We start from the raw sequence: 11,778 nt of genomic DNA, 5'->3' as shown, positions 1-11,778 counted from the left end.
GGCTTCGGGCAGCCCCCATGCCTCCGGACCCTGCGCCGCCAGAGCCCAGGAGGGGAAGTGCCCGGCTGGGGGCGCAGGGTCTGGAGGCACGGGGGCTGCCCGAAGCCGGTAGCGCTCGGGCAGCTCAGCTCTTAAACAGAGCCGAAGAGTCAGGGGAGGAGCAGAGCCGCCATTTTCCCGGACATGTTCGGCTTTTTGGCAATTCCTCCCGGATGGGGGTTTGACTGCCGAAAAGCCGGACATGTCCGGGAAAAAGAGGATGTATGGTAACCCTACCCTATTTAACATTTATATTGTGTTGGCTTCAGGTCAGGGCTTCATTGTTCCAGGCACTAAGAAAAGAGCACCACCTTCTAATGTTTAAGGTAGAAACTCAAAAAAAAAATGAAAGGACCAACATTATAAATTAAATCCAGCTGAACCACCTCCAGGGTAAATCCTAACTAAGGCCTCGATAAAAGAGAACACTTAAGCCGGTGTTTCATTTTAAAGCATCTGTTTAAGCGCTTTCCTGAAAGGGGACTAAGATACTTTGTGTCTGATCCCCAAAGAAAACTGCTTTTTCCATCTTTTCATTGACTCAATTCACTTTGTTGGTGTCTCTAGGCATAACCCTAGGTGACTCGGGAGGGTGGAAGACCATGAGTGTCGATGACGCCTTCCTGCTCTAGGCCTAAATGAATCAAAGCTCCTCCATGTTTGAACTTTAATCGACCTAAAAAGCCAGCAACAGAAAATGGAATGTGTAACAGTCAGTTATCAGTTGCAACACCACTCAAACCGGTATAAAGCAAAGTAATCAGGGCCGGCTCCAGGCACCAGCCCACCGAGCAAGTGCTTGGGGCAGCGCCTGGAGGGGGGCGGCGCGGCGGGGCGCTCCGGCCCGAGAGCGGGGCCGGGACTGGGCTCGCCGCCCTCCCCGCGGCGCTCCGGGCGGTCGGGTAGAGTGGGGCCCCGGCCGGGCTCGCCGCCCTGCCCCCGGCGCTCCAGCCGGTCGGGGAGAGCAGGGCCCCGGCCGGGCTCGCCACCCTCCCCCCGGTGCTCCGGCCGGTCGGGGGCTCTCCGCCCTGCTCCCGGCACTCTGGCCGCCGGGGAGAGTGGAGAGCCCCGGCCGGGCTCTCCGCCCTGCTCCCGGCGCTCTGGCGCCCTCCCCTGCCGCGCTGGGGGTGTGGGGGCGGTGGGTGGCTTTTTTGCCTAGGGCCTAGGGTGGCAAAAAAGCCAGAGCCGGCCCTGAGAGTAATAAGGCCTGCATGCTTCTGGATGAAGGGCAAGATAACAGATCAAAGGGAAAAAGGACAAGATAATGGTTCAAAAGAAAAGTTACTAACGAGCTAGACTTATAGCCACCGAGATGACTTAACTGCTTAATGTAACTGCTATAGGGGGAGGGAGGGAGGAAGGGGGGGAAGGGAAGAGCTTAGCTAAAGTAAAGTCTAAAAATAGAAAAATTGCTTATGTTGGTGTGCTTGATCTGAGACGTGCCAGTCTCCTTGCACCACTTTGAGATCTCAAATAAACTTTGACTGCTTCTCCACCCTGGTGTGTTTATTGGTGTGGTGCACACCGGGCAATGAACCCCGCTGTTGCCCCCTCGGGCACACTGTGCCGGCAACAACTTCACATTGCTGGAATGACCAATTACTCTTGCATCAAGAGTGCAACCATACTTTTCCTAAGGAAGATGCCCAGAGCTCTCCCTCCTCAGCCCTGCACCCAGCTCAACACACTGCCCTCCTGCTGCTCCCACATGAGGCTGAGCTCTCCCTGCCCCACACCAGGCACTGAGCTCTTAGTCAGAGAGCTGGTCAGGCTGAAGAACACCATCTGCAGCAGGGGCCAAAGGTCTGAGATCCCCAGAACCCTTCCTCCTTGTGCATCTCCACTTCCCCAAGTGCCAAAAGTCCTGATCCAATCTGCCTACCCTTCAGGAGACTGGGGGTTCGCAGTGCCCATGGGTGCTGGAAGGATGGCAAAGGTGTTGGTGGGTGGGATGTGGAGGATGAAAAGCAGGAGCATGGGGGCACAGTGATACTCAGATTTGGTCTAGCCACCCCTCCTTGGTCATGACAGAAGTGTGGCTGGGCCAAATTTCCAGCTCCGTTTTGTCTCTGTACAACTGCCAACTCTTGGAGGCAGGAACCTTGCCTTGCTGTTTTGGAAAAACACTTGTATATTTACATCACTATCATTAATAATAATTTGATTTTTTTTTTCAGGAGCATCCACAACTTGGTAAGTGCTTTCAAGACAGAAAAAAGGCACACTCCCTGCACCATATTTTGGGCTAACTTTGGAGTGAATACTTTGCTGGCTATCTGCTTGATTTGACTAACCTGTTATCAGTGGGCATCCATGAAACAGCAGAATATAGATCTCCGGACAGCAGGTAAGGACAGCTTCCACAGCTACATCTGTCAGAGTCACACAGCGTTCCATGTGGATCTCCTATTATGAAAACAAAAACCTGGTAACCACATCCGTAACTTCTAAAGCACAACTTTTATGTTGTCCATTCTAATGTCACAGATCTGCACAGATGGTGATTTTTAGGTTAAATATCCAGCTCTGTAAACTAACTATGAAAATGAAGTCCTTTTTTATGCACAAAGATTTCTGAGCAAACGTATATGCACAAAGATTTCTAAGAAATTCTTGGTACTTAGGTTGAACCTTGGTGGGGAACTGACAGTCAGGATCCAGACGCCCCAAGAGGGGAACAGAAGGTTTAAACTCCAAAAATGAGCACCTGAACCAACTGATCACATACTATATTATTGTGCTATAGAAATGTATTGAGCAAGGTCTTTTATGAAAGCTTGTAATGTTTTGAACTTAATGATCGTTATGAGGTATGTATACAGACCGTGGCTATGTAGTTGTGTACATATAAAAACTGAGCTCATAATTTGTGCTGCAATGTTCAGTGCGTTCTCACTGTCAGGCAAGTCAGTAGGGAGGGGCTTCCTCCCCAGCCAGATGAGACTAGCTGTAAGCACCAAACATTGTACAACCCAGGAAAAGACAAATGAGGGGCTATTCAAGTTAATGGGAAAACACTGAAACAACTTGAAACTGAAAAGAAAACTCCAGTCTTGGAAAACTAAGGGTATGTTTACACTTAAAATGCTACAGCAGTGCAATGTAAACACTACCTACGCCAACGGGAGGACTTCTCCCATTGGCATAGTTAATCCACCTTCTGTTGACCTACCGCTGGATTTTTCACTATATCAGATGTAAATTCCGAGTGTAGACCAGGCCTAAGAAGGAGGGAGTTTACCCCACTTTGAGTATCTATAGTGGCTGAAGAAAACCGCCCCCTGCAAACCATTAAAAGTGGAAGGGGTTTGAACAGAAGAGTATCCAGAAATTGAGGGATGACATCTAGGCTGTAAGTGGTCTGTGAAACGCTGGATCCTCCCTACACTTAGGCAGTACGCTGGAAAACTGTTCAAAGCCAATAGGTAACTTGTATTAGAAAAGGAATTATTAATGTAATTTAAAAGTGTAAAGCTTAAAGTTGCATTTTTATGTTTATTTTCTGTTCTTTTATATTTGTTTCCCTTGCTGTTTCATTTTTTAATCTGTGATTTTTTTCTATTAAATAAACTGTTTATTTTTATCTCGAACAGGTCTCTGGTGTGCAAAGTGTATGGAATGTATGTGCCAAAGCAAGCTGGTGTCTGGGGGGCTGGTTTCATGCCTTTGGTGTCTGAGTAGTTGAGAGCGTGGGGTGGATAGATTTGGGGAGGCTTGGGATTGGACAGGCTGCTTGGATCACCCTTGTGGAGGAAAATTTACAGAGGGCCTCAGGCTTTGGTCAAGCTAGTAGGCCTGAAGTATTAGCTGAGCTTGTTTCTGTGTGTAAGGGACATGGGGAGGCAAAGTGGAAAGTACCCAAACACAATTTGCAATAGCCAAGCTTGTTTTCGTATAACCGCAATGGAAGCATTAGAAAAGTCAAACCGCAGAAGAGCTAGATTGGGAATAGTAATAACAGGAAAAGCCAAATAAGGGAGATGATTGTTTCTTTTTGCTTTTGACCTTTATTAATTTTGCAATGTATTCCAAATAAGGTAATTGATACGGAAGCATGTGTAATTTGTCTGTGGTTTTAAGCTTTAAAAGGCTTGTGTGTTCCTTGAATCAGGGGGCAGCTACTCAGAGCTGTTACCCCCCCCCCCCCGGCGCGCTTGTAATCAATAAAGGTGCCTCAGGCTGATCTGATCCAAAATCAATCGTGTGGCTGATTTTCCACAACACCCTGCAAGAGGTAACTAGGCTGGTGGAAGGCAGCATGAGACCTGTATGCTTGTGGGCTGGAGACTGGTGTTAGGGCTTTGTGACAAAGCAGCACAGCATTAGGATACCCAATGTTACAGGCAGGCAGTGACATAACCTCTTACTGGTCTGGACGATCGCCAAAACGTCACGGTAATTAAATGAGGAAATGTATGTAGTCAAAAAGGAATTAGTATAATCTTATTCTCTGAATCTACTGACCTGTGAAGAATTGTGTCCAGATGTCCAAAGAGGGAATACTGGTAATTGACAAAAAATGATTATCACACGTGTTCTGTGATTAATGAAACACTGGTGATTAACAAAGGGTGCCTATTACTAAGGCTATGTTTTAGTCACAGGTATTTTTAGTAAAAGTCATGGACAGATCATGGGCAATGAACAAAAATTCACAGCCTGTGACCTGTACGTGACTGGTACTATAAACACCCCTGACTAAATCTTAGGTGCTCTGGGGGGCTCTCAAGTGCTGCTACTGCTTTTGGGATGGGAACTCCAGGGCACTGCTGCTGCTTGGGGGTGGGGTGCCACGACTGTTCTGGGGGTTGAGGGAGCGGCCCAGGGTGCTGTGGCTATTCTGGCATCTCCCGGGGCAAGCTGCTTGGGGCCACCCAAACAGCGGCCGGTGCGGCTGGCCCCAGGGCTGCCCCAGCTGCTAGGGCAGCCCTGGGGTCAGCCACACTGTCGCTGCAGAAGAATCCGTGACTTCTGTGACCTCCATGACAGACTCACAGCCTTACCTATTACCAAAGATGTGTGCTGTGATTGACAGATGCTGGTGATCGACTAGGTTCTCCTATCAGCCACATGTTCTCTAATTGATGGGATAATGAACCATTGATTGATTTCTAAGTCAATAAGAGTCATTTGTTTTCATGGATAGTTTTGGTAATAATGTATTAGTTACAGATGTCTTTTACAATTAAGTAAATAGAGACACCTTAAGATAGAACTCACAGTTAAATCAATCAATCTTTGTTCAAAACCCTACATAGGAAAAGAGTTTTGAGGCAGTTGAATTTGGAGTGAATTATGCTGCACTTACTTCTTCAGTTGTCAGATCGGTTTGGTAACGTATAATATGACACTGATGCCAGCTTTGGTCAGAACTGTTGGCTCAGCTGAAAACAGACAAACTCACAGCAGGAAGTTAGGCCAGTTCACTTGTGTATTAGCAGATAATCAAAGGAGGCTGTTAAATGTCAGTGTATATATTTGGTGTTTAAACTTCATAAAATTAATGAGATTTTGCATGTACTATTTTGCATTGTATATGACACCCAATATCTAAATAACCCTCCAAACATGGAAAAAGCCTTGTATAATGCAAATAAAGTACTCTTATCAGAAAGGTAATGCATCTCCACACTTCAAAGCAATTGGTTATTGTGAGGGCATTCAGAGTTCAAAGACTCTAAAAGCATTCCTCTCTCACTGCTATCTAAGAAAAAATCACGGCACAGGATAGCTGTCAAGTCAGATTGTTCTAGGAGAACAAATATAAATCTGGATATAAAGGAAAATCCTTCATCTCTGGACTGTTTGGATTCAAACAGGGGAGAATAACTGAACAGGACAACAGAGATCCCCAGAATTATTCTCGGTAGCCCTAAAAGACTTTTGGGAAACTGGCAGATTATTACATCTCAGCTACCATTTGAAATTATAGACTGTGACTGACCTGTACACATATTTTACCTGCTTTAACCTTTCAATAGCTCTATTTTCTTTTTCTTAGCTAATAAACCTTTAGGATTGGCTACCAGTGTTGTCTTTGGTGTGAGATCTAGGATGCAACTCGGGACTCATGGGACTGAGGGTAACCTGGAATATTTATGATTTTTGGTGTAAGTAACCATTTATCACATAGTCCAACTTGCCTGGGTGGCAACATAGTATATAAGACTACTGTAGTACTTTGGGATTTCACTGGGTTGGTGAAATCTAATTATAAAACATACCACCAGGCTCGGGTGTCTGCCCTGCTTTTGACAGTCTGCCTGAGGTAGGCACTCACAGTTGCGAGCCACTCCAGACAACATGACATATACATTAATCTCTGAGTTCTGCTGTATTACTCTCTATTCTATAATCTCTGATTAAATATATTCCAATTAAGCTAATTATTTGGCATCTCCTATTATCATTATTAAAATTCAAATATGCAACATCAGAAAGGACTACCGCTACCTCAAAGTCTGTTCAGGCCCTTCTTTCAGGGCACAGTTTTATTCTTCAAACATAAGACTCACAAGGTAACACCTAAACAAAGCTATCTCCCCTCCTAACCAAAGCAGGCTGCAGGGGCTGACAGGTCTTTCCCCTTGAACAGTCACAGATGAGGCTGGGCCCAACTCCCCTTAAAGGGCTAGCCACCCTGTGACACAGCCTCTTAGAGCTGTTAATTAAAAAGAAGAAACTGATTTTTAAGTTTTGAATGTATTCCTATGAATTCAACTCTTCCTGCTCTGCTGGCCCTTGTGTTGCTGCAGATTGCTATTTGCACTGGCGCAGCTACCTTACTGCAGCTACACTGATGTAAGAAAGACCACTCTACAAAGGGCTTTAGTCTTTAAGAACAATTTTTTCTATATGACTTGCTTTTTTTATTCCACTTTGGGCCGCTCTACTCTGAAAACTTACATCAGCATAACGGTCTCTCAAGGGTGTGAAAAAGCCACAATCCTGAGAGATGTAGCTATGCCAATCTAACCCCCCAGTGCAGATAGTGCTAGGTCAACGGAAGAATTCTTCCTTCCGTTGACCTAGCTACTGCCTCTTGGGGAGGTGGATTAACTACAGCAATGGGAGAACCCCTCCGAGGAGGTGGAGGAAGAGACAGTGGAGAACGGAGGGGATGGGGGAGGAGGATGGGACACGGGATAGTGGGGAGAGGAAGTGGGAGGGGGTAGGGAAGAGAAGGGGATATGGGAATGGGTGGAGGGAAGCAGGAGCACGGCATGTGACGTCCCCTCAGCAGTGGCAGCAGCCCCAGCAGGGAGGTGGCCGCAGCAGCACCAGAGCAGTGACATCACTGCAGCAGCCGGTGCTGGAGGGGCTGCCAGCAGCCGCTGAGGCTTCCCTGTTAAGCTGTCCTGTCCCGCACCAGGTATCACTCCAGGCCGGGGGAGAGAGGCAGTGAGCCACGCGTGTGCATTGCCTCCCACAAATATAGCAGTCAAACTATGCCTCTGACAAAAGCTGGTGACTTGAAGGCTGCCTAATACTTGATTCATGCCCACAGTCAGGGACGTCCTTAGGCATACACAGCATACGCGGCCGCGTACGGCACCCAAAAATTTGGGGCACCACCCTCGCTGGCTGCGACACAGACTCCTCTCCTCATTGGCCCCTCCCCCATGCTGGGCCGACCCAACCCCTTGGCCTCGCCTCTCCACCCACTCACTCCTCAGCTGGTCGGCTGAGGGCTCCGGCTTGGGCAGGGCATCACGGGGCCAGGAGCGAAAGTTTGCATGTGAGTGAGCAGGGGGAGCCGGGGAGTGGGGGTGAGGGAATACCCAGAGGCTGGGAAGAGATGAGGGAGCTGAGCTCGGGCGGGGGAAGGGGTAAGCTGGGCATGGGACTTTGGGGAGCGGGGGGGAGGAGGAACCGGGCTGGGGATGGCTGGGCCAGACAGGGGGCAGGCTGGTAACAGAGCCGGGGGGATATGTGGAAGCTGGGAAGAGAGGGGAGGAAGGGTAGAACTGGGCACGGGACTTTGGGGAGTGGGGGGGAGAGGAGGAACCGGGCTGGGAAGGGAAAAGAGCGGGGAGGTGTCTTTGTCTGGCTCAGTGAGTGAGCAGAGAATGCACTAGGGCCTCCTGGGGAGCAGACTGGTGGCCCCAGGGGAGAGCAGCTGTTCTGAGCAGCCCCACACTGTACCTGCACCTCTCCCCTCTTCTGCCCACATGCCCTGCCCCATTGGCAACTCCCTGCAATCTCTCGCCTAGTCTCCTTTTCACGCCATGCCCAGACGCCAGCATCCCCTTTGGACTGTCACCTTTCCTCTCCTCCCTTCCCCAGCAGGGATCAGTAACAGAAGCAGGCTGGGAGGAGGGAGAGAGGCACACACACAACTAGGCTGGGGAGGATGGAAAGTTAAAGGAAAATAAAAGGTGGCGTTTGCTTTTTGTGCCCATTCACAATATTCCAGTGTCAACAAGAGGTAACTGACACTAAAACAATGGGAGGAGGGGGATGTACCTGGAGCAGAAAAGCAGCAATCAGCTGCAGAATGCAAGGGAGGGAGCAACCTCGTAGCTGGGCAGGAAGATGGACTTGCACTTGACAAGGCCGGAATAGCTGAAAACTTTTATTTAGGGAAAAGGGACAGAATTTTTTTTCTTGTGGATCCCAAGATCTCCAGGGCTGTCTCTTAAGTTGGTAGCATTTTGAACGAGGGAGAGTTCTAAACAGTGCAGCATTGAGTGGGATTTTAAAGGTCCCTTCAAGAATGCAGCACCTTCTTCCTCACCCATGGGAAAGACCTTTAAAAACAGCCTTAAATAATCCAAAACAAGAGCCACGGTTCAAATGAGAGTTGGCTGCTTATGGCTCCACTCCACCGTTGAAGCATTGTTGAAACTGCGTGCTGAGTTATACCCAGTACAATCCCACTGAACCAGGTGTGGCAACCAGGTATGTAAATCAGGGCAGAAAAAAAGACTGGTGCCTGAATATAATTCCTTTTCTTATTAAACTGCACATCCCAAGCACCTCTTTACTTTTCAGGTTTAGAGGGAAATGCTCTATTTTAGGGAGAATGAAAGGTCATTTGGGAGTTGATGGCCCAGAGCAGTGGCAGGCAAGGGCCTGGATGAGGGCTGGACTCCACCATCGGTATCAGCAATTTCTTTTTTGTCATTCAAATGGATTTTGGGTCATGGCTGACATCCCAGCCATCATGTAAAATGCTTCCCTGTGGCCTTCTGACATGCACACAGAGATATCTCACTGCCAAGTCCCTATCCTAGGACGGGGGGGGGGGGGAAGGCTGCAGGGTGATCTCCCACCTCCATGTAGCCAGTGGCCTATGCTTGCCACTGCCATGCTGGAGCCTCCACGTTTATTTATTGACAAAGTTTGCAGAATTTTAAAATATTGTGCACAGAATTTAATTTTTTGGTGCCAAATTCCCTCAGGAATATGGGTGCTGAGCAGTTGGGGTGGGGGAGCTGTGAGAGGGGCGCTGGACAGTGTGGGGGGGAGATTGCTGGGCATAGGGACCTGTGGTGGAGATCTCTGGGCGAGGGGCCACTGGGCATGGGGGTTGCTGGGCATAAGGGGGTGTGGGGTACTGGGCAGGGGGGGGGGTGGCGGAGGATGCTGGCAGTGCTGGGCTGGGTTTGGGGGCGCAGGTGGGAGGGAAGTGCAGGGGTTGGGGTGAAGGCGGCACAATTAAACTGTGTTTAGTAAGGTGCATGTGTCAAGTTTTCCAATACTTTAAGCTTATGTTTGCATTACTAAGAGCAACTCGGGCATGGGGCACCGGTTTAATAATACTGCGTGGGCAGGGCCGGCTTTAGGAAGTGCGGGGCCCGATTCGAACAGTTTTGACGGGGCCCCGGCAGGGATGACTGAAAAAAAAAAAACGTAAAAAAACACGTGGGGCTTGTACTCACCGGTTGGCACTCCTAGTCTTTGGTGGTGGGTCCTTCACTCACCCTGGGTCTTCGGTGGCACTGAAGGACATGCCACTGAAGTGCTGCCGAAGACCCAGAGCGAGTAAAGGACCCGCCGCTGAAGTGCCGCCGAAGACCCGGAGCGCTGCCGGGTGAGTAAAAATTAACAAGGAGCCTCTAGCCAGGGAAGGGATTCTCGACCACTTGCCCCCACCCCGGCGGCCCTGCCACTGGGCGGGGGGCCCTCTTAGGTGCGGGGCCCGATTCGGGGGAATTGGTGGAATTGGCCTAAAGCCAGCCCTGTGCTTGGGGCCCCATACATCCTAAGGACGGCCCCGCCCACAGTCATGGTAATTGTACATGCAAATGTAAATGCGTAACTTGATAATATAAATAATATTTTTCCTCTGGAATTTTAAAAATGTACAAATGTATTTGCTTTTAACATTGCTTTGTACATAGAACAGGTTAGATGAGTTACCTTTAAATTCTTTGAACACATCCCACTAACTAGTGCTATGACACCATTATCAGTCACCTAGAAAAAAAAATCTGTTATTGGCATATTGGATTAAAGAATGGCACGTACATATCTTTTTAAAAAGCAGTAATTTTGGAAGAACAACCAGAGAGGGTGCAATGACGCATCCAGTGTGGTAATGCAACTGATCCCAGAGAAGCAAGGCATGTATTTTCAGTCATTAAACTTACACACTTTTTACATGCCCTGTGCTTTAAACAAAATCATTTAGTTTTCCTCTGAACTGACACAGGAGAGTTATGCAAATATATATTTTTACTCTACTTAGTAGTTTAAAATCTAAACGATAAAGGCATCCTGTTGTAGCATGTTCTTGCTGTATGATCCAGTTTAGACTGCCACACTTGGGCTGGATCTACACTAGCTTTCTGTTGAGAAATCGTCAACTATTGCATTGCCACCGGTGCAGTTCTATCAGAGGTAGCAACAATGGAGCACTAGTATAGATACAGCATGGGCATTTTTAATACAAGGTGTTGAAAAATGACATGCCTGTTTCTAAAATGACTGAATTGTGCCACAGGGAGATTTTCTGAAAAAGGGTAGTGTAGGCAACTTTTGGCAGTCTTCTCTCGGCTTAAAATTTTATTTCTGCTAACCTTGAACTACACATAAAATTCAAATGAAATACATACTTTTTAAAAATATAGAGCCAAATTCATGGCTAGTGTAAGTAGGCTTCACTGACATTTACACCAAAGGTGAATTTGACTCACTGTGGTTTTGAAACTGGCTCTTTTAAAATGGGGGGACAAGGTGGGTGAGGTAATAGCTTGTATTGGACCAACTTCTGTTGGTGAGAGAGAAAAGTTTTCAAGCTTCACAAAACTCTTCTAGGTTTGAAAGTTTGTCCCTTTCACCAACAGAAGTTGATCCAATAAAAGATCCACCTTGTCTCTCTAATATCATGGGACCGACACGGCTACAACACTGCATCCAACAATTTTTTTAAATGGGTCAGGCTGCTTTCAGCTGCCCAAACCAGGAGTACACTGTAATTTTAATCAGTTTTAGAACTGGTTAGAAAACGTCTCCAATGCAGACATACATGCCCATGTAGTTCTTTACATCCAGATAAGCAGACGTTTACTAGAAAGACAGTGTAATGTAAATCTTCAGACCTTTAATGAGAATTTGAAGTTTGTAAAATGTAATACATTAAAATCAGAACGTTTTGATGACATGTGTCACACCCCAATGCCCCCCCCTCAAGGGGTCCCCTGGGAAAGGCAAATCAGCATTGTATATGGCTAATGCTATGCAGGTTGCAAGAGGCCAGAGGGGGGAAAAGGAAGAGAGCAAAGAACGGGTTAA

At 47.7% G+C, this 11,778-nt stretch overlaps 1 protein-coding gene across 4 annotated transcripts in view; it reads right to left on the bottom strand.

Moving 5' to 3' along the window:
• Positions 1-2,333: 2,333 nt before the first annotated feature.
• Positions 2,334-11,778, bottom strand: part of AMN1 (antagonist of mitotic exit network 1 homolog) — a gene marked incomplete at its 3' end in the record, with an annotated part of 84,143 nt that continues 74,698 nt past the window's right edge. For 3 of the 4 annotated variants that reach the window (XM_034780199.1, XM_034780172.1, XM_034780181.1), the window contains 2 exon segments: positions 2,334-2,445; positions 10,405-10,461. In XM_034780199.1, the coding sequence (XP_034636090.1) occupies positions 2,334-2,445; positions 10,405-10,461 (169 nt within the window). 4 annotated transcript variants of the gene reach the window in all.

The sequence above is a fragment of the Trachemys scripta genome, chromosome 1, assembly GCF_013100865.1.
Source record: "Trachemys scripta elegans isolate TJP31775 chromosome 1, CAS_Tse_1.0, whole genome shotgun sequence".
NCBI lineage: Eukaryota > Metazoa > Chordata > Testudines > Emydidae > Trachemys > Trachemys scripta.
The sequence above is the reverse complement of the archived record's forward strand: the minus strand, read 5'-3'. Positions and strand labels throughout refer to the sequence as shown.